This window comes from Nerophis ophidion, linkage group LG17, assembly GCF_033978795.1.
Source record: "Nerophis ophidion isolate RoL-2023_Sa linkage group LG17, RoL_Noph_v1.0, whole genome shotgun sequence".
Lineage (NCBI taxonomy): Eukaryota > Metazoa > Chordata > Actinopteri > Syngnathiformes > Syngnathidae > Nerophis > Nerophis ophidion.
In genome coordinates this window covers 38,251,242-38,275,296 of record NC_084627.1, presented here as the reverse complement: position 1 = coordinate 38,275,296, position 24,055 = coordinate 38,251,242, and the positions used below count along the sequence as shown (strand labels likewise).

The 24,055-nt window shown below is 43.1% G+C and overlaps 1 protein-coding gene across 5 annotated transcripts in view; it reads left to right on the top strand.

Moving 5' to 3' along the window:
• Positions 1-24,055, top strand: part of whrna (whirlin a) — a 289,942-nt gene that overhangs the window by 220,726 nt on the left and 45,161 nt on the right. For 3 of the 5 annotated variants that reach the window (XM_061876909.1, XM_061876908.1, XM_061876906.1), the window contains exons 6-8: positions 2,269-2,481; positions 8,252-8,473; positions 14,575-14,607. In XM_061876909.1, the coding sequence (XP_061732893.1) occupies positions 2,269-2,481; positions 8,252-8,473; positions 14,575-14,607 (468 nt within the window). The remainder of the gene's footprint in view (positions 1-2,268; positions 2,482-8,251; positions 8,474-14,574; positions 14,608-24,055) is intronic. The other 2 variants (XM_061876910.1, XM_061876907.1) reach the window with 1 other exon arrangement.

Genomic DNA, 24,055 nt, shown 5'->3' with positions numbered 1-24,055 from the left:
TCGGTTGATATCGGAATCGGTACTTAAGAGTTGGACAATATCGGATATCGGCAAAAAAGCCATTATCGGACATCTCTAGCGCTAACATTATATTAAGACTTTAATAGGCTATCTTACTTGGATGGCTATTTAATATGATAGCTTCAGTGCTTACAATACATCTGTATTTGAACAGGCAGACATGCTAGGTTAGTCTATTCCAGGGGTGTCAAACGTACGGCCCAAGGGCCGTATCAGGCCCGCGAATAGGTCTAATCCGGCCCGCATGACAAGTTTGCTAAGTATGAAAATGAGCTGCAATTTTAATGAAAGAAACTGCATTTCTAAATGTGTCCAATGGATGTCACAATAGCAATTCAAGTGTAACCCACGTTACACATGATACCGTTTTAAGAGGATGTGTCGGCCGACTTTAAGTGCCCTCTAGATTGGCTTCCGCTACTCCATTTAGTGCAGGTGCACGCAATCAGCTGCTTGTGTTTTGGCAGGCAGCAGATGGCGGCAGACTGCTGCAGTATCGACGCACAATACCTTCTTTCATTGTAAATAATCCACCCAATGGATACAATAACAAAACAGTAAGATGCAAAGACTGAAGTCAAAATGGCCATCATCTTTGAAGCAGTTAGAGTTTTGTGCAGCACTCACAACTTGGTGATGGCGCAATGCGCACCCTGAACTCCATTGTAAAAATGTGTGTTTCTACATGTGTTGATTATTCAATTTGTTTGTAATGCTTAATTCTATTATGTTCACATTAATTAAGTTTGTCGTTGTGTTACCTTGATTTCGGCTATGGTGTCATGTTGATAGTTGTTGTTGTTGCGTGGCGCAATGAAAGAGTGGCCGTGCGCAACCCGAGGGTTTCTGGTTCAATCCCCACCTAGTACCAACCTCGTCACGTCCGTTGTGTCCTGAGCAAGACACTTCACCCTTGCACGGCAGCTCCCTCCATCAGTGTGTGAATGTGTGTGTGAATGGGTGAATGTAAAAGTAGTGTCAAAGCGCTTTGAGTACCTTGCAAGTAGAAATGCGCTATACAAGTACAACCCATTTATCATTCATATTAGAATTGTAATATTTAGATGATGAAACATTAACCTGTTGCGGCAGTTGCGGATGTCACCAATGTGGTGGTTTGAGAAAACATTTGGTTGCTTTTCCAAACACGTCATGAATGCGGAACCGGCAACATGAGAATGCTAAACAGGGAGTGCTTAAAAATGAATGGTTTTCTAAGTATACTGAACAAAGTCCAAGTTAGTTATGTTCTTCGTGGTGTTTTTGAAAATGAACCAATGTTTTCCTCAGAATTTTCAAATGTTTTGTAGGGTTTTTACATCGATCAATCAATCAATCAATGTTTATTTATATAGCCCTAAATCACAAATGTCTCAAAGGACTGTGCAAACTACTACGACTACGACATCCTCGGAAGAACCCACAGAAGGGCAAGGAAAACTCACACACAGTGGGACACCAGTGACAATGATGACTATGAGAACCTTGGAGAGGACCTAAAATGTGGGCAACCCCCCCACCCCCCCTAGGGGACCGAAAGCAATGGATGTCGAGCGGGTCTAAAATTGATACTGTGAAAGTTCAATCCATAGTGGCTCCAACACAGCCACGAGAGTTCAGTTCAAAGCGGATCCAAGACAGCAGCGAGAGTCCCGTCCACAGGAAACCATCCCAAGCGGAGTCGGATCAGCATCGTAGAGATGTCCCCAACCGATGCACAGGCGAGCGGTCCATCCTGGGTCCCGACTCTGGACAGCCAGTACTTCATCCATGGTCATCGGACCGGACCCCCTCCACAAGGGAGGGGGGACAGAGGAGAAAAAGAAAAGAAGCGGCAGATCAACTGGTCTAAAAAGGAGGTCTATTTAAAGGCTAGAGTATACAAATGAGTTTTAATGTGAGACTTAAATGTGCCTGTTCTATTTTTTGTAAACAGGGTAAAACACAGAACACAATCCAAAGTTGTCTTTACTTAGAAGTTATTATGCTGTGATTTTACCAGTCCACCCCACATGGGAATAGATTTTTCTCCATGTGGCCCCTGAGCTAAAATGAGTTTGACACCCCTGGTCTATTCACTGTTCAACATACTCAACACCTCAATGTAATTATCTTCATTCCACTAACTCCATTCAGCTTGCTTTAACAATGTCGTTTTCACCAAGTCTTTGTCTTATTCTTTAACCTTTTTCTGTCCAAAACATAAGTCAACCCCCATCTCCATACTTTCTTATATTTCTTTTCCAGCCTGTGTTTTACAAGGGTGTTGCTGGATCACAAGTCAGCCTGTCCAGCCTGGTGAACCAATCCAGGGCCATGTTAGAGGAGCAAGCACGCCACCTTCTGACCGAGTCGGAGAGACAAACCATGTACTACTACATGGAAGAGTACCGGGACGGACACATTGGCGTGGAGCAGCTGGTCATGGCGCTCTTTGAACTACTCAACACACATGCAAAGGTGAGGAACCAGGAGCTAAATAAAATACAGATTCACTCGTCCAAGCATGAATATATCTTGAGCTGAGCAATTATAAAAACATTTCGACCAGGATTATTACATGTCGCTGCTGGAGTTTCGCTGTTTGCCAGTACAGGACTAATCCAACGGACTTGCGTGGCTATTAAAACTAATATACCCTTCCAAAAGAGTGTGGGCTCTTAATTCCGCAGCCCTCCTGAGGAACCAGCTGACCCCATATGGAGCGGCCTACCTTTGTTATGCTTGCAAGAGCTGGCAGGGATGCAATTAACCCTAACAGACAAACTGATGAACAGCCAAACTTATCATGCATCAGCTTTAGCAATTCTTAATTGCTGCTTTATTTGGAGGGATGTGGCTTTAGCAGCCCCGATTGGTGAGTACTCTCTGGTATTCTGGCCGGACCTGATGTTGGGGTCCTAACGGCAAAATGAATCCACATGGTGACCAAAATAAACCCAGGAGTGCACAAAAAAGGAACTAAGGGAGTCCAAAACTAACAGAACATAACAAAAACATGATCCGGACCACACGGATCATGACACGGTAGTAGGGTAGCTGCAGTGCTATTACATTGGGCGGTATAGCTCTCGGTTGGTAGAGTGGCCGTGCCAGCAACTTGAGGGCTCTAGGTTCGATCCCCGCATCCACCAACCTAGTCACTGCCATTGTGTCCTTGGGCAAGACATTTTACCCACCTGCTCTCAGTGCCACCCACACTGGTTTAAATGTAACTTAGATATTGGGTATTACTATGTAAAGCGCTTTGAGTCACTAGAGAAAAAGCGCTATATAAATATAATTCACTACACATTTGTATTTTTAAAAGATATCATGTGAGGTCAACCTCTTGAGGACACAAAAGCGGTACCGAAAGACACAATTGGTCCTTGCATGTGCATAGGCTACGTCACTTCCTATCAATCTATTTTACAGCAGTTATATTTGTGCACGCTGTCACTGTTACCTTGGTTTTTTTGTTTTTTTTATTGTTTTTAAATAAAAATGTAACAGAAAACATTACATACAAAACTAACATTTTATATCACTGTCACCATGGTGACGATTGACTGACTACCAGATCTGTACACAAACCCAAACGATTGTCACAGAAGTCTTAAATTAAACAAAAACCAAGTATTCGATCTCTTCTACTTTCAATCTCAATTCGGAAATCCGACAATTGCAAAGTTGTAGTGTTGTTTTAGCCCGCATATATAGATTTAAGGGAAGTGCCTCGTTTGGATCTGCATTTAATACATTCATTGGTATTCAGTTGCGCCGCCATGCGTCATTTTATACAAAATATTAATAAAACATTTAAATATCACAACTAAGGATGTCCGATAATGTGCTACTGCCGATATTATGGGCCGATAAATGCTTTAAAATGTAATATCGGAAATTATCGGTATCGGTTTCTAAATTATCGGTATCGGTTTATGACTTTTTAAAATGCCGATGTGTACACAAATATAAGGAGAAGAACAGAGCGCCAATAAACCTTAAAGGCACTGCCTTTGCGTGCCGGCCCAGTCACATTATATCTACGGCTTTTCACACACACAAGTGAATGCCATGCACACTTGGTCAACAGCCATACAGGTCACACTGAGGGGGGCTGTATAAACAACTTAAACACTGTTACAAATATGCGCCACACTGTGAACCCTGAAAACAATAGAACGAGGATGGACAATTCAATCCTAAACTCACTCCTTTCCTGCAAATTAAATTTCACAGATGCTGCCCATACCTACTGTATGCTCCTTCAAAGGCTTTGCTCCTGGCTGCAAAGCATTGCACTTTCAAATAGAACAATGAGTAAAAAGGAGTGTTATGTGTGTGTATATGTGTAAATAAATGAACACTGACATTCATATATATATATATATATATATATATATATATATATATATATATATATATATATATATATATAAAGGAGTGTTATGTGTGTATATGTGTAAATAAATGAACACTGAAATTCATATATATATATATATATATATAAATATATATATATATGTATATGTATATATATATAAATATATATATATATACATATATATGTATGTGTATATATATATATATATATGTATATATATATATATATATATATATATATATATATATATATATATATATATATATATATATATATATATATATAAAACAAATACTTGTTTGTTTTATATAAATCTCCCAAATTCGGAGGTCATAAGGTTGGCAAGTATGTCTTATTTACGTGGCTCACCCTCGGCAGTATTTTCTCTCTTCGTCATCTTTGTTGTAGCTGTGTAGCCTGCAAGGACGGGAGTGGAGGAAGTGTCAAAAGATGGAGCTAACTGTTTTAATGACATTCAGACTTTACTGAAACCAATAAGAGAGTAGCATCTCCTCATCTGTGGCTCACTGGTGCGATAACAATCCCGTGAGAAAACCGTGAGTCCAACCGGAACTCTCTAATAACTAAAGTTCCTTGGGTGAATTATGTAAAACATACACCGGTATGTTTTAGCGCTTTCATGGCGAGTTTACTGACAGATATAAATAAGAACTTTACACTACTTTATATTAGAAATGGCAACAGCGGAGGATGAATAACAAGAAGACAGAGAAATAAAAGAAGCTTATTTGACTACGGTGTCGGTGGACGTGCGCCCATTTTCATGCAGATCCCAAATACAGATCAGCAGGTACAAGAAGGTAAGAAAAGTTGGTTTTGCATAATATTGCTCCAGATAATATGTCTTATCCTATACACACACCATAATAGTATGTTGAAGCACAGTACAAGCCATCAAGCGGTGCGGCTTCATGGCTTACCAAAGTCGTACTAAAACATTTTGATCGATTTTTCAGCGCCGTGTTTAATGTTTCATATTTTCAATCGAACATATAACATTTTATTGTTGTTTAGTTGTGTCATATTGAAGTCCACACGTATCTCTTATGTGTGACTGCTATCATATTGCAGTCTACACGTATCTCTTATGTGTGACTGCCATCTACTGGTCACACTTATCATTTTGCCATGTACCAAATAAAAAAGTTTCGAGGTCGGTGGGCACAACCAAAATTATTCTGTACATTAGGCGCACCGGGTTATAAGGCACAAACTCTATCGAGTTTTGAGAAAATGAAAGGATTTTAAGTGCGCCTTATAGTCCGAAACATACGTTAGTTGTTATTGTTGATGGAAATAGCGAACGTCGCAATGTGCTCAGTGTAATTAATGCACCCCCAAAAAGTTCCGGTAATGCTTAAAATGACTAAAGTATGTAAATATCACGTTCTCATAAAAATGCCTGTTTCTACAATACATATATATACTTAAAGCATGCACATAACATGTTGTTGAGGGCTTTCCTGGGGGAATAGATAGAATCCCATTACGTGCATTATTAGCTGACGCTTGCTAGTGTTTAATTATGAGTTAGAATGAATAAAAGAAATATGTGCATTTGTCTCACATAAGATCTGTGAACGATGGGCAAAACTAAAAAAAAAAAAAAAAAGAGCAGTTCTCCTTAAATCTTTTTAACTAACCTACTTACAATTTAACAGGTCTACTGCATTGTTGTTCATATTGTTAAGAAACATTGCTTTTGCATTCCTTGTTGAAGCGGTTTGCCATTCACACAGGAAACCATGAAAAAAGATTAAATCACCTATTGGCAACAACTGATGAACATAATTTGGTATCCAAAGTAATCTTACATTCACAATGTGTCATATTTAAATATTCAGTCACAGATCATTTTCATAGACCAGGGGTAGGGAACCTATGGCTCTAGAGCCAGATGCGGCTCTTTTGATGACTGCATCTGGCTCTCAGATAAATCTTAGCTGACATTGCTTAACACAATAAGTAATTAATAAATCCGCTGGTAATCACAGTGTTAAAAATAACGTTCAAATTATAATAAATTCTCATGCATTTTAATCCAGCCATTCGTTTTGTATCGCACCTGTTCAAAATGTCCCATTAATGGTAAGAAGTATTATAGTATTTATTATTGGTTAACTTTGGAATAACAATGTTATTAAAAGAAAAAAGACTTATTGTACTTATTGGTCTTACTTAAAAAAAGCACGCATTTAGTTGTATTCAGTGTTAAAAAAATATGATATGGCTCTCTCGGAAATACATTTTGAAATATCTGGCTTACATGGCTCTCTCAGCCAAAAAGGTTCCCATCCCCTGTCATAGACCCTTGTCAGGTTCAAAGACAGATGACTTCTATTAAACAGACAAGAAGCAAGGAATCATGCAGAGACAGAGTTAAATTTTGCTCAATTGAGGAGAGACGTGTTTTGGGCTGTATTGTAGTTACAGATCCAAACTACGTTCTAAAAGTCCAGCCCACGTGCTTCCTTTATTTATTTGGGAGATCACTGAAGCAGTCGCTGAGGGAAGGGGGTAATATCGACAGCTCCAGTTAGACACAATATATGATTATCAATCAATCAATCAATCAATGTTTACTTATATAGCCCTAAATCACTAGTGTCTCAAAGGGCTGCACAAACCACCACGACATCCTCGGTAGGCCCACATAAGGACAAGAAAAAATTAAACCCAGTGGGACGTCGGTGACAATAATGACTATGAGAACCTTAGAGAGGAGGAAAGCAATGGATGTCGAGCGGGTCTAACATGATACTGTGAAAGTTCAATTCACAATGGATCCAACACAGTCGCGAGAGTCCAGTCCAAAGCGGATCCAACACAGCAGCGAGAGTCCCGTTCACAGCGGAGCCAGCAGGAAACCATCCCGAGCGGAGGCGGATCAGCAGCGCAGAGATGTCCCCAGCCGATACACAGGCAAGCAGTACATGGCCACCGGATCGGACCGGACCCCCTCCACAAGGGAGAGTGGGACATAGAAGAAAAAGAAAAGAAACGGCAGATCAACTGGTCTAAAAAGGAGGCCTATTTAAAGGCTAGAGTATACAAATGAGTTTTAAGGTGAGACTTAAATGCTTCTACTGAGGTGGCATCTCGAACTGGAGGGCATTCCAGAGTACTGGAGCCCGAACGGAAAAAGCTCTATAGCCCGCAGACTTTTTTTGGGCTTTGGGAATCACTAACAAGCCGGAGTCCTTTGAACGCAGATTTCTTGCCGGGACATATGGTACAATACAATCGGCAAGATAGGATGGAGCTAGACCGTGTAGTATTTTATACGTAAGTAGTAAAACCTTAAAGTCACATCTTAAGTGCACAGGAAGCCAGTGCAGGTGAGCCAGTACAGGCCTAATGTGATCAAACTTTCTTGTTCTTGTCAAAAGTCTAGCAGCCGCATTTTGTACCAACTGTAATCTTTTAATGCTAGACATGGGGAGACCCGAAAATAATACGTTAAAGTAGTCGAGGCGAGACGTAACAAACGCATGGATAATGATCTCAGCGTCTTTAGTGGACAGAATGGAGCGAATTTTAGCGATATTACGGATATTATACAATAAATTAAAATGAGTTGACGCTGGTGATATCGCCTTGTCTCTGCTCTGTCTGCGTCACGGTACTCGATGTTCGGCCTTGCCAGTCAGCAGGCCCATTTTGGAAACAAACACAGATACGAGGCTGCCTTGCAATCTTTTGGATTGCCAGCTTTGCACCGACACAATTGATAATAACTATAGCAACGGCCCTTAAGCATAAGAGTTGTGTGATAATATATACATAATTATTCAAACAACCCTCTAATGAACATTTGATCATTCTATCTTGCTGTCACAGTTCTCTCTACTGTCGGAGATGAGAGGCCTGGTTACGCCACAGGATTTGGAGCACTTCGACGGGCTGGTGTTACAACGCGAGATTCAGGCTCTGAAGGCGAGACAGGGCAGCGCTGGAGCAACCGCACTTCATGCAGACTCCCTGTCCATGGTGTCATACCCTGACACGCTGACGTCGTCCTTGGCCAGCTTCATGACCAACACCACCCTCAGCTCTGCTCGGGTAGGTTGGATGAATGAAAAATGGTTCGGTGTTGACAGGGCCAGCTCCTGAATTGGAATATTTCCATACTTCATTTGCTATAATTGCCTTGTTCAAAATGGAGAGATTTGTGATTCATCAATTTCTTATCTTTATAATGCAGGTTATCCCCCTTGTCATTGTAAATACAGCCGCGATCAAAAGTTTACACACACTTGTAAAGAACATAATGTCATGGCTGTCTTGAGTTTCCAATCATTTCTACAACTCTTTTTTTTTTGTGATAGAGTGATTGAAGCACATACCACAGAATGTTCCTCCAGAATGTCTTATCTTTGTCCATGTGATATCAGATGAAACAAAAATGTAGCTGTTTGGCCACAATCCCCAGCAATATGTTTGGAAGAGAAAAGGTAAGGCATTTGATGCCAGGAACACCAAACCTACCGTCAAGCATGGTGGTGGCAGTATTATGCTCTGGTCCTGTTTTGCTGCCAATGGAACTGGTGCTTTACAGAGAGTAAATGGGACAATGAAGAAGGAGGATTACCTCCAAATTCTTCAGGACAACCTAACATCATCAGCTTGAATTGATTAAGTTGAAAAACGTATTCAGGTGTTACTATTTAGTGGTCAATTGTACGGAATATGTACTGAACTGTGCAATCTACTAATAAAAGTATCAATCAAAAAATCAATCAATCAGGTTGGGTTTTGGGCACAGTTGGGTGTTCCAACAGGACAGTAACCTCGAACACGTCAAAAGTGGTAAAGGAATGGCTAAATCAGGCTACAATGAAGGTTTTAGATTGCCCTTCCCAAAGTCCTGACTTAAACGTGTGGACAATGCTGGAGAAACAAGTCTATGTCAGAAAAACCAACACATTTAGCTGAACTGCACCAATTTTGTCAAGAGGAGTGGTCAAAAATTCAACCAGAATCTTGTGGCTGGCTACCAAAAGTGCCTTATTGCAGTGAAACTTGCCAAGGGACATGTAAGCAAATATTAACATTGCTGTACGTATACTTTTGACCCAGCGGATTGGGTCACATATTTAGTAGAACCATAATGATTGTCAAGACTTGGACTTTGGTGTGGTTTGTTTTCCCGTGGTGCAAAGCGACTGGATCGGACATGTCGTGAAGGTAAAAACATCATTTTAATCTTAACTCGAAAAAAAGAAACAAACGAAAGGCGCTCACAGCAGAGGTTCAAAACTTGGTTAAGAAAGGCAAAACTATGGACATAAAACAAAACTTGCAAACTATGGCATGAATAAAGAAAACCTACTTGGAACGAGAAAAGAGCATGGAAAAGAGCAGCTTGGATTATCAGCATGAATAACAAGGGTGGTGTGTAGAGGGTGATGTCGCCAGACTGGCTGCCTGGCAACTACAGGCTTAAATAGAGGTGACGTGATTAACAACAGGTGCGCGAGTCCAAATGAATCAGGTGCGTGACATGAGGACAGGTGAAAACTAATGGGTTATCATGGAAACAAAGCAGGGAGTGAAAAAAACGGGAACTGACAAAATCCAAAAACCAAACAGAATGTTGCGATCCGCTACTTGGATCACCACATATTATTGTTTATACTTCTAGTTGTTGTATCACTCCGTCGTTCTACCCTCTTACTTCCTGTTTAGTCAGTCACCATGGTTGGCTCATTGATCCCACCTGCTAATCACGGTTTCTGCACACCTGTCACTTTTGATTACATCCCCTATTTAAGCCCGTCCCTTTTCATTATTCTTTCTGGGTTCATAATTTGCTTTCACACAACGAGTTACGCCTGAACTCTGTCACGTATGTACATTCTCGCTAGCTTTTCACGCTAAGCCATTTGTTCATTCCAGCTCTCATGCTGTATGTTTTGTTTCACTCGTTTATGTGCCTACGTGCCAGTTTAGTTCTCATTGTTGTATATCCTAGCTTTTATGCTAGCGTCTTTGGTTTGCCTTTTTATTAGCACCAGTGTTTTGTTTCATAGATTCTTTTCGTTAAATAAATTGTTTATATCTTACCTTTGCTGTGTTCACTTCTTGACGCATCCATGACGGAATCAACCACGATGCCAAACAGGCATAACACAGAACATAGCCAAACTAAACATGATTACCAAGACATGACAATCAATTCCTAAAAGAACCAAACTTCATGAATGTTTTTTTTTGTGACCAAGTATGTGCTCCAATCACTCTATCACTAAAAAATAAGAGTTGTAGAAATTAGTGAAAACTCAAGACAGCCATGACATTATGTTCTTTACAAGTGTATGTAAACTTTTGACCTCGACTGTAATACTTGCAAATGACACTCAAAAACAAGATATAACAACTGGTCAGCACAGTTATTAATATCAACTCACTGTTGAATAAATGTTAAAGGAAAATGAATAAGAGTTTATTATTAAGCAATTAACATGTATTTACACGTAAACACCCACAATTGGTACTGTTGAGTCCAGGTACCTTTTCAGTTCAAATGTAAGAGGCACCCATCTCAAATGTGTTGATGCTGTTTTCCAACAAAAAAAAATGTATATATAAGGTTTACAACAGTGATGCCTTTTGTAGCCTTTCTCCAAGTGTCCCTACCAGACCTGGGCAAATTAAGGCCCGGGGGCCACATGCGGCCCGTTGAGCTTTTCAATCTTGCCCGCCGGACATTCCCAAATATTTTTTTTTTTTAGATCTTTAAGATGAAAAGTGTAGCTGCCATTATGATGTGCAGTCATGATTTCTAACGACCGTAAGTCTTGAACTATACAAAGTATTTCAATGGTTGGAATCTGCGCTTTTGCATGATATACTAGTTACTGTGGTCATCTATTTAGTTACTTTGGTAATCTAAGTCACAGCAGCTCAGACGAGGCACCAAGCAGTGTGGGAGAGGAGCGTTTCCACAGAAAGTTTCCAGAGCGGCCAGCCTGAAATGTGGCTGTCAGGGACAGACGCAGAAAGAGATTTTTACAGCAAAGTTCTAAAGCTTAGTGATATATCAGATCGTAGGTGTTTTTTCGCCCTTCACCTTCGTATTTCACTGCGTTTCGCTTGATTGTTAAAGGCCTACTGAACTGAGATTATCTTATTCAAACGGGTATAGCAGGTCCATTCTATGTGTCATACTTGATCATTTCGCGATATTGCCATATTTTTGCTGAAAGGATTTAGTAGAGAACATCCACGATAAAGTTTGCAACTTTTGGTGCTGATAAAAAAAGCCTTGCCTGTACCGGAAGTAGCAGACGATGTGCGCGTGACGTCACGGGTTGCGGAGCTCCTCACATCTGAACATTGTTTACAATCATGGCCACCAGCAGGGAGAGCGATTCGGACCGAGAAAGCGACGATTTACCCATTAATTTGAGCGAGGATGAAAGATTTGTGGATGAGGAAAGTGAGAGTGAAGGACTAGAAAAAAAAAAGACTACATAGTGGGAGTATTTCAATTGTTATTAGACAAATTTACTAGGATAATTTTGGAAAATCCCTTATCTGCTTATTGTGTTACTAGTGTTTTAGTGAGATTATAAGGTCGTACCAGTACAACCCGAAGGTCGGCCCCGCACCTTTCTTCAGCACCAGTCGACGGGTGGTGGCGATGCCCATCTCTAACCTTCGCAAGGGACCCTCTTTGAAACATGATCTTTCGAAACGATCGCTGCTTAATACACTGTATTTTGTGTGTGTGGTCCAATCCAACCGTGTTCGCTTGACATCTCTGTGCCATAATAAAGCTTCACCGTCATCTTTCGGGAATGTAAACAATGTGTTTGTGTTGCTAAAGGCGGCCGCAATACACCGCTTCCCACCTACAGCTGTTTTCTTTGACGTCTCCATTGTTCATTAAACAAATTGCAAAAGATTCAGCAACACAGATGTCCAGAATACTGTGGAATTATGCAATGAAAACAGACGACTTATAGCTGTGAACGATGCTGGAACAAAATGTCCTCTACAATGCATGTCGTCACACGCACCCGTCATCATACCGCGACGCTTCAGCAGGATATTTCGGCGCCGAATTAAAAAATTGCAATTTAGTAAACTAAAAAGGCCGTATTGGCATTTGTTGCAATGTTAATATTTCATCATTGATATATAAACTATCAGACTGCGTGGTCGGTAGTAGTGGGTTTCAGTAGGCCTTTAAGTATGTCTTTCAAGAGGTGGTGTAATGTTCATATGTTGTCAATATTCAGTGTTTTATCCTTCATAGTTAATATTGTACAAACCCCGTCGGGAACATGTGTTAGATGTAAATATAAACGGAATGCAATGATTTGCAAATCAGTTTCAGCCCATATTTAGTTGAATGCACTACAAAGACAATATATTTGACGTTCAAACTCATAAACTTTATTTTTTGTTTTTGCAAATAATTAACTTAAGATTTCATGGCTGTAACACGTGCCAAAGTAGTTGGGAAAGGGCATGTTCACCACTGTGTTCCATCACCTTTTCTTTTAACAACACTCTATAAACGTTTGGGAACTGAGGAAACTAATTGTTGAAGCTTTGAAAGTGGAATTCTTTCCCTTTCTTGTTTTATGTAGAGCTTCAGTCGTTCAACAGTCCGGGGTCTCCGCTGTCGTATTTTACGCTTCATAATGCGCCACACATCTTCGATGGGAGACAGGTCTGGACTGCAGGCGGGCCAGGAAAGTACCCGCACTCTTTGTTTACGAAGCCACGCTGTTGTAACACGTGCTGAATGTGGCTTGGCATTGTCTTGCTGAAATAAGCAGGGGCATCCATAAAAAAGACGGCGCTTAGATGGCTGCAAATGTTGTTAAAAAACCTGGATGTACCTTTCAGCATTAATGGTGCCTTCACAGATGTGTAAGTTACCCATACCTTGGGCACTAATGCACCCCCATACCATCACAGATGCTGGTTTTGAACTTTGCGTCGAAAACAGTCTGGGTGGTTCACTTCCACCTTTGGTCCGGATGATTATTTCCAAAAACAATTTGAAATGTGGACGCGTCAGAGCACACAACACTTTTCCACCAGTCCATCTTCGATGATCTCGGGCCCAGAGAAACCGGCAGCGTTTTTGGATGTTGTTGATAAATGGCTTTCGCTTTGCATAGTAGAGCTTTTACTTGCACTTACAGATGTAGCGACAAACTGTATTTAGTGACAGTGGTTTTCTGAAGTGTTCCTGAGCCCATGTGGTGATATCATTTAGAGATTGATGTCGATTTTTGATACAGTGCCGTCTAAGGGATAAAAGGTCATGGTCATTCAATGTTGATTTCTGTCCATGCCATGGAGTGATTTCTCCAGATTCTCTGAACCTTTTGATGTTATTATGGACCATATATGTTGAAATCCCCAAATTTCTTGCGATTGCACTTTGAGAAACGTTGTTCTTAAACTGTTTGACTATTTGCTCACGCAGTTGTGGACAAAGGGGTGTACCTCGCCCCATCCTTTCTCGTGAAAGACTGAGCATTTTTTGGGAAGCTGTTTTTATACCCAATCATTGCACCCACCTGTTCCCAATTAGCCTGCACACCTGCGGGATGTTCCAAATAAGTGTTTGATGAGCCTTCTTCAACTTGATCAATATTTATTGCCACCATGTCCAACTTTTTTGTCACGTGTTGCTGGCATTAAATTCTAAAGTTAATGATTATTTGCACAGAAATTTTTTTTTATTAGTTTGAACATGAAATATGTTGTCTTTGTAGCATATTCAACTGAATATGGGAGATTTGCAAATCATTGTATTCCGTTTATATTTATATCTAACAAACCCCAAATTCTTTATCTCTATGTACATTCTGGGTGTCTCATTCAGTAGAAAATGAAAAATTCCATTCCGTTTTTAATGTTTTTAGCATTCAATAATACATTATTGTGAGGTTTTGTATTAGTGTCCCTAAAAATAGATATACTAGACACATTTTTTTTCTCTCAAAATTTGGCCCCCCAAGTCAAAATAATTGCCCCTCCCTGGTCTATACCAGGCCTACACCAGTGGGACGCGCTTGTTGGTGATGTCCTGTCCCACGGACGTCGTTTTTGAGACGGCGACTGTTGCTGTCTAAAAGAATGTGATTTTTCTCCACCACAATAACCTTTTCTAATCTCACCCTCCCCAACGATAGGAGAGGCTGCTGTGGCTGATAGATATGATGGAGGTAGGAGTCACTTCTGGGAGATGGAGCACCAGCCCACACATGCAGGCTACACAGGAGAATGTTCAATTCCCTGTGGGTAGTAGATACCTAGAGGATGAAAAAAGATTTCTCCCTCAAGTGGAATTTAAACATTTTCTTCCATTTAAAGGATTTTTTTTGCCGTGCTTTTCATTTCCAAAAATGTCGAATGTTTTGTACCTAATTTGAAAGTATAATTCAACTTATTAGACGGATGTGTTTGGGCTGAAAACAACAAAATATATACATGTGTGTATATATATATATATATATATATATATATATATATATTAGTGATTGCAAAATCTTCCTCTGGGTAACTACATACCAAGTCTCAGCTTGCTTTTTGGTTTTGCAGTGCATCTCCTCTGCTGTGTTGGTGTCTTCTCTCCTCATTTTCCATGCAGTGGGACCTCTAAGTATGAGCCATAAAATGCTACAATTGGGACACAAAAGGAAAGAAAATGCACTTTAAAAAGGGGACAGAAACCTGCTGGTCGAACAAGGTCATTCAACACTTTAGGGCAATGGTCCCCACCCTTTTTGTATCTGCGGACCGGTCAACGCTTAATAATTTGTCCCGCGGCCCGGGGGGGACTTTTTTTTTTTTTTTTTTTTCTATGTCATGAAAAAGGGACGTTTTTGTCATGAAAAAGGGAGGTTTTGTAGTTGGTGGACTAATTGTAAGTGTATATTGTGTTTTTTATGTTGATTTAATAAAAAATAATATATATATATATATATATATATATATATATATATGTTTTTTTTTGTTTTGTTTTTTTTAATAAAAATGAATAAAAAATTATTCTGCAGCCCGGTACCAATCGGACCACTGCTTTAGGGCACTTATAGAAAACCCAAAACCAGTGAAGTTGGCACGTTGTGTAATTCGTAAATAAAAACAGAATATTTGCAAATCCTTTTCAACTTACCGTATTTTCCGCGCTATAAGCCGCCCCGTGTTATAAGCCGCACCTTCAATGAAAGGCATATTTAAAAACTTTGTGAACCTATAAGCCGCACCGGGTCATAAGCCGCGCCCCCGCTGCGCTAAAGGGAATGTCAAAAAAACAGTCAGATAGGTCAGTCAAACTTTAATAATACAAACCAGTGTGCAAATGTGCAATCACAACAATAGTAACACTCAAAATATTGCAGAGCAATAGCAACATCAATAACTCAACTTTGCTCGAACGTTAATCTCACAGCACACAAAATAAACATTTAAAGCTCACCTTCAGAAGTTATTCCTCATCCATAAATCCCTCGAATTCTTCTTCTTCGGTGTCTGAATTAAAAAATTGGGCGAATACGGCATCCAAAATGGCGGGCTCCATCTCGTCGAAGTCATCAGAGTCAGTGTCGTTGTTGTTGTCCGGCAGTTCCATGAATCCTGCCTTCCTGGCCGGATCTTTTTTCAGCTATCTTGTTTTTACAATATGCGCGGAAAGTAGCCAGCTTTTCTTGAAAGTCTTTTGGCACTTGCTGTGAAATAGTAGTCTGTGTGCGGATGGAGAGATTGCGTCTCTTCATGAACCGGAAACACCAAGAAGCACCACCTTTTGAAATCATCTAAGTGAAGTTCGCTTGCTAGCGCTGTTGCCTTCATTGGAATAGTGATGGTTCTGACACTTCTGCTTGCTGCTCTCTGCTCAACTACCCACTGTTCCAGTTTGTCCTCCAACTGTTGCCATCTTGCTTTGTTCCCTCAAACTCTGTGTTGTCTTCTTTACTTGGCGCAGGTCATCTTGTTGCTTCCTCCACCTAAGCACCATTGATTCATTTATGTTCAATTCTCTCGCTGCTGCTCTATTTCCGTGTTCTTCTGTGTGACTTATTGCCTTGAGTTTGAATTCTGCGTTGTACGCGTGTCTTTTAGTAGGAGCCATTTTGTGGTCCTCTTTACAGAAACACACAAATGAAATGAATCGGATTAGCCGCGCGCTTCTTCTTCTACGGGGGCGTGTGCTTACCTTGGTGGTTGCGTACCGTAGAAGAAGAAGCGCTTCCTCTTTCCAGGTGGGCGGGCGCTTACCTTGGCGGTTGCGTACCGTAGAAGAAGAAGCGCTTCCTCTTCTAAGGGGAAAAAGATGGCGGCTGTTTACCGTAGTTGCGAAACCTAAACTGTATGAAAATAAATATTTATATTAATATATATATATAAGTCTCCTCTCTGAGCTGCCACCTTACCGTGGTAGAGGAGTTTGCGTGTCCCAATGATCCTAGGAGCTATGTTGTCTGGGGGCTTTAAGCCCCCTGGTAGGGTCTCCCAAGGCAAACTGGTCCTAGGTGAGGGACCAGACAAAGAGCAGCTCGAAAACCTCTATGAAAAGTAAAAACAAAGGACCCAGATTTCCCTCGCCCGGACGCGGGTCACCGGGGTCCCCCTCTGGAGCCAGGCCCGGAGGTGGGGCACGATGGCGAGCGCCTGGTGGCCGGGCCTGTACCTATGGGGCCCGGCCGGGCACAGCCCGAAGAGGCAACGTGGGTCCCCCCTCCAATGGGCTCACCACCCATAGCAGGGGCCATAGAGGTCGGGTGCAATGTGAGCTGGGCGGCAGCCGAAGGCAGGGCACTTGGCGGTCCGATCCTCGGCTACATAAGCTCGCTCTTGGGACGTGGAACGTCACCTCATTGGGGGGAAAGGAGCCTGAGCTAGTGCGCGAAGTAGAGAAATTCCGGCTGGATGTAGTCGGACTCACTTCGACGCACAGCAAGGGTTCTGGAACCACTTCTCTTGAAAGGGGCTGGACTCTCTTTCACTCTGGCGTGGCCGGCAGTGAGAGGCGACGGGCTGGGGTGGCAATTCTGGTTGCCCCCCGGCTTAAAGCCTGCACTTTGGAGTTCAACCCAGTGGACGAAAGGGTAGCCTCCCTCCGCCTTCGGGTGGGGGGACGGGTCCTGACCGTTGTTTGCGCTTACGCACCAAACAACAGTTCAGAGTACCCACCCATTTTGGGTACACTCGAGGGAGTACTGGAAAGCGCTCCCCCGGGTGATTCCCTTGTCCTGCTGGGGGACTTCAACGCTCATGTTGGTAACGACAGTGAAACCTGGAGAGGCGTGATTGGGAAGAATGGTCGCCCGGATCTGAACCCGAGTGCTGTTTTGTTATTGGACTTCTGTGCTCGTCACAGTTTGTCCATAACAAACACCATGTTCAAACATAAGGGTGTCCATATGTGCACTTGGCACCAGGACACCCTAGGCCGCAGTTCCATGATCGACTTTGTAGTTGTGTCATCGGATTTGCGGCCTCATGTTTTGGACACTCGGGTAAAGAGAGGGGCGGAGCTTTCTACCGATCACCACCTGGTGGTGAGTTGGCTGCGATGGTGGGGGAGGATGCCGGACAGACCTGGCAGGCCCAAACGCATTGTGAGGGTTTGCTGGGAACGTCTGGCAGAGTCTCCTGTCAGAGAAAGTTTCAATTCCCACCTCCGGAGGAACTTTGAACATGTCACGAGGGAGGTGCTGGACATTGAGTCCGAGTGGACCATGTTCCGCACCTCTATTGTCGAGGCGGCTGATCGGAGCTGTGGCCGCAAGGTAATTGGTGCTTGTCGCGGCGGTAATCCTAGAACCCGCTGGTGGACACCAGCGGTGAGGGATGCCGTCAAGCTGAAGAAGGAGTCCTACCGGGTTCTTTTGGCTCATAGGACTCCAGAGGCAGTGGACAGGTACCGACAGGCCAAGCGGTGTGCAGCTTCGGCGGTCACAGAGGCAAAAACTCGGACATGGGAAGAGTTTGGGGAAGCCATGGAAAATGACTTCCGGATGGCTTCGAAGCGATTCTGGACCACCATCCGCCGCCTCAGGAAGGGGAAGCAGTGCACTGTCAACACCGTGTATGGTGCGGATAGTGTTCTGCTGACCTCAACTGCGGATGTTGTGGATAGGTGGAGGGAATACTTCGAAGACCTCCTCAATCCCACCAACACGTCTTCCTATGAGGAAGCAGTGCCTGGGGAATCTGTGGTGGACTCACCTATTTCTGGGGCTGAGGTTGCTGAGGTTGCTGAGGTAGTTAAAAAGCTCCTCGGTGGCAAGGCCCCAGGGGTGGATGAGATCCGCCCGGAGTTCCTTAAGGCTCTGGATGCTGTGGGGCTGTCTTGGTTGGCAAGACTCTGCAGCATCGCGTGGACATCGGGGGCGGTACCTCTGGATTGGCAGACCGGGGTGGTGGTCCCTCTCTTTAAGAAGGGGGACCGGAGGGTGTGTTCCAACTATCGTGGGATCACACTCCTCAGCCTTCCCGGTAAGGTTTATTCAGGTGTACTGGAGAGGATGCTACGCCGGGTAGTCGAACCTCGGATTCAGGAGGAACAGTGTGGTTTTCGTCCTGGTCGTGGAACTGTGGACCAGCTCTATACTCTCGGCAGGGTTCTTGAGGGTGCATGGGAGTTTGCCCAACCATTCTACATGTGCTTTGTGGACTTGGAGAAGGCATTCGACCGTGTCCCTCGGGAAGTCCTGTGGGGAGTGCTCAGAGAGTATGGGGTATCGGACTGTCTTATTATGGCAGTCCGATCCCTGTACGATCAGTGTCAGAGCTTGGTCCGCATTGCTGGCAGTAAGTCGGACACGTTTCCAGTGAGGGTTGGACTCCGCCAAGGTTGCCCTTTGTCACCGATTCTGTTCATAACTTTCATGGACAGAATTTCTAGGCGCAGTCAAGGCATTGAGGGGTTCCGGTTTGGTGGCCGCAGGATTAGGTCTCTGCTTTTTGCAGACGATGTGGTCCTGTTGGCTTCATCTGGCCGGGATCTTCAGCTCTCACTGGATCGGTTCGCAGCCGAGTGCGAAGCGGCCGGAATGAGAATCAGCACCTCCAAGTGCGAGTCCATGGTTCTCTCCCGGAAAAGGGTGGAGTGCCATCTCCGGGTTGGGGAGGAGACCCTGCCCCAAGTGGAGGAGTTCAAGTACCTAGGAGTCTTGTTCACGAGTGGGGGAGGAGTGGATCGTGAGATCGACAGGCGGATCGGTGCAGCGTCTTCAGTAATGCGGACGTTGTACCGATCCGTTGTGGTGAAGAAGGAGCTGAGCCGGAAGGCAAAGCTTTCAATTTACCGGTCGATCTACGTTCCCATCCTCACCTATGGTCATGAGCTTTGGGTCATGACCGAAAGGATAAGATCACGGGTACAAGCGGCCGAAATGAGTTTCCTCCGCCGTGTGGCGGGGCTCTCCCTTAGAGATAGGGTGAGAAGCTCTGTCATCCGGGAGGAACTCAAAGTAAATCCGCTGCTCCTCCACATCGAGAGGAGCCAGATGAGGTGGTTCGGGCATCTGGTCAGGATGCCACCCGAACGCCTCCCGAGGGAGGTTTTTAGGGCACGTCCAACCGGTAGGAGGCCACGGGAAAGACCCAGGACACGTTGGGAAGACTATGTCTCCCGGCTGGCCTGGGAACGCCTCGGGATCCCCCGGGAAGAGCTAGACGAAGTGGCTGGGGAGAGGGAAGTCTGGGCTTCCCTGCTTAGGCTGCTGCCCCCGCGACCCGACCTCGGATAAGCGGAAGAAGATGGATGGATGGATGGATGGATATATATATAAGGCGCACCGGGTTATAAGCCGCACTGTCACCTTTTGAGAAAATTTTTGGTTTTTAGGTGCGGCTTATAGCGCGGAAAATACGGTATTCAATTGAATAGACTGCAAAAACAAGATATTTAATGTTCCTACCATGAATTGATTAACGTGGACCCCGACTTAAACAAGTTGAAAAACTTATTCGGGTGTTACCATTTAGTGGTCAATTGTACAGAATATGTACTGAACTGTGCAATCTACTAATAAAAGTATCAATCCAACTGAGAAATTTAATTTTATTTTGCAACGAATCATTAACTTAGGATTTAATGCCAACAACACATTGCAAAAAAGTTGGCACAGGGGCATTTTTACCACTGTCTTACATGGCCTTTCCTTTTAACAACACTCAGTAAACATTTGGGAACTGAGGAGACCAATTTTTGAAGTTTTTCAGGTGGAATTCTTTCCCATTCCTGCTTGATGTACAGCTTAGTCGTTGTCAGATTTTACGCTTCAGAATGAGCCACACATTTTCAATGGGAGACCGGCCTGGACTACAGGCAGGCCAGTCTAGTACCCGCACTCTTTTACTATGAAGCCACGCTGTTGTAACACATGGCTTGGCATTGTCTTGCTGAAATAAGCAGGGGCGTCCATGATAACATTGCTTAGATGACAACATATGTTGCTCCAACACCTGTATGTACATTTCAGCATTAATGGTGCCTTCACAGATGTGTAAGTTACCCATGCCTTTTGCACTAACACACCCCCATACCATCACGGATGCTGGCTTTTGAACTTTGCGCTTGTAACAATCCGGATTGTTCTTTTCCTCTTTATTCCAGAGGACACAACATCCACAGTTTCCAAAAACAATTTGAAATCTGGACTTGTCAGACCACAGAACACTTTTACACTTTGCATCAGTCTATCTTAGATGAGCTCGGGCCCAGCGTTTCTGGGTGTTGTTGATAAATGGCTTTGGCTTTGCACAGTAGAGGTTTAACTTGCACTTACAGATGAACTGTAATTACTAAGAGTGGTTTTCGGAAGTGTTCCTGACCCATGTGGTGATATCTTTTACACACTGATGTCGCTTTTTGATGAAGTACCGCCTGAGGGATCGAAGGTCACGGATGTTCAATGTTGGTTTTCAGCCTTGCTGCTTACGATTTCTCCAGATTCTCTGAACCTTTTGATGATATTACGGACAGTAGATGGTGAAATCCTTGCAATAGCTGGTTGAGAAATGTCGTTCTTAAACAATTTGCTCACACATTTGTTGACAAAGTTGTGACCCTTCGACCCATCCTTGTTTGTGAATGGCTGAGCATTTCATGGAAGCTGCTTTTATACCCAATCATGGCACCCACCTGTTCCCAATTAGCCTGTTCAACTGTGGGATATTCCAAATAAGTGTTTGGTGAGCATACCTCAGCTTTCTTAGTCTTTTTTTTTGCCACTTGTGCCAGCTTTTTTCATACATGTTGCAGGCTTCAAATTCCAAATCAGATAATATTTGCAAAAAATAACGTTTTCCAGTTCAAACATTAAATGTCTTGTCTTTGGAGTCTATTCAATTGAATATAGGTTGAAAATGATTTGCAAATCATTGTATTCTGTTTTTATTTGCGATTTACACAACGTGGCAACTTTATTGGTTTTGGGTTTTGTACAAGCGTACAGAGGAACCGAGCCAGATCGCTATCTGAAGTTTGCAGCTTCAGTCTAGTTTTGAAGCATATCCTACGTATTTTTGGCCTAAATTAAGCATTTTCGCTTTTTAGAGGCGGTATAGTACTGAATATGATTCATTAGTATTGCGGTACTATACTAGTACAACCTTTTTTTATGTTTGTGGAGGGGGGCGTAGCCTGCGGGCCTGGACCGAAGCGGGGTGTGCCAGGACCGGCCTTGAAGTTAGCAACAGGTGCGTAGATGGCCCAGGTGGGACTTATTATCTAAACACCTGTCGCTCCGTTTAAGTGGCAGCTGGGCAGGAGAGGTGGGGGGAGCTAGAGTGAGAGCGAGAAAGAGGCAGACACAAAAAGACAGTTGCTGAAAAGCAAACCGCTGAACTATTAAAAAAAAAAAGAATAGTGTTGTAACCCTGATCTGGCTCTCCTTATGATGATTGGTGGGCCGAAGAACCCCCTGGAGGTCAAATAGATCGGTTTACTCTGCAGTTGGTCTCAGGCTAAACAGACCACTATGGATTGGACTTTCACAATATCATGTTAGACCCGCTCGACATCCATTGCTTTTGGTCCTCTGGGATGGGGGGGGGGTTGCCCACATATGCGGTCCTCTCCAAAGTTTCTCATAGTCATCATTGTCACTGTCACCGACGTCCCACTGGGTGTGAGTTTTTCCCTGCCCTTATGTGGGCTCTGTACCGAGGATCTCATTGTGGTTTGTGCAGCCCTTTGAGACACTTGTGATATAGGGCTATATAAATAAACATTGATTGATTGTTTGATTGATTATTCCCTGCTTCTTGTCTTGTTTAATAGATGTTGTTGTTGCGATCCGCTGCTCGGATCGTTTTATGTTGTAGTTTTGATTATTTTCTGTATCACATTTTGTAGTGCGACTCCTTAGTTCCTGTTTTTAGTCTGTTTCCATAGCAACGTATCATTTTCACCTGCCGTGGTTTCTAGACACACACCTGTTCCACTAATCACCATCCTTTATAAGCCAGCCTTTTCTCTTCACTCATTGTCGGACTCCAATTTGCTCACACGCAACAGTTGAAAACTATTTGGTATGTTTATTCTCGCTAGCTTATACGCTACGCCTCTGTTCTCTTCTAGCTCTCATGCTAATGGTTTTGTTTTACCTTTATGTGCCTTTGTGCCAAGTTTTAGTTGTTTCTATTTGTTTTGTCTAGCTCTCACGCTAGCTCCCTTTGTTTGCCTTTTCTGCTTAGCTCCAGTATTTTTGTTCCTAGCTTCTTTTGTTAAATAAATCTTACGCTGTGTTTCATGTCGTTGCATCCCTGGAAAAACAAACTCGGCATCGCCATGCCACCAAATCTTCACAGTTGTCAGTGTTTGAACCTGACATTGTCACTGAAGGCATCAAAACTAAGACGGCCTCTGTTTAACCTGGGGACGTTTATGCTCCAGAAAACAAACGCATGTACACAAGAGATACATCGCATGCATCAAAGCTTTTATAACGCACAACTTAACTCAAACCAATCAATTCGTGGTTGCATTTATCTGCAAATGAGTTTAAAGGAATTGTTTTATAATTTGTCAGACTCACCAGGATTTTGCGATGTTTGCCCGGCTCCAATTATTGCAAATTTAAACCAATCCCCGCAAATTATGCTTTGGCCCAATGCAATTTTGTCCAATCCCCGGCAATATTTTGGCCAAGCGTTGTCATTTCCACAATGAAATGTGTGCCTGGGCAGCACTCAAACCAGATTACTGATCAAGCATGCGTCGTCCACCCACGTCCTCATTTCCCTGTTTACATTGACCTTTTGGAGAGGATTGGTGGAACGGAGAAGAAAGAAAAGACCAACCCTGTGTGCTTAATGGGTGACATTTAGATGTTAACTGGCTGTCCAGCTTTGCACAAGTAAACACTCTGCAGGACTGCTTGTATCAGAGTTTATATCAGGTTTTTCATGCAGGCTATTATTCAGCACTTCTTTTTTACTGATATCAATCAATTAATCAATCAATGTTTGTTTATATAGCCCTAAATCACTAGTGTCTCACAAGCCACAACGGCATCCGCGGTACAGAGGCCACATAAGGGCAAACTCACCCCAGTCGGATGTCGTTGTGAATGACTATGAGAAACCTTGGAGAGCACCGCAGATGTGGGTGACACCCCCCCCCCCCCCCCCACCCCCCTCTAGGGGACCAAAGGC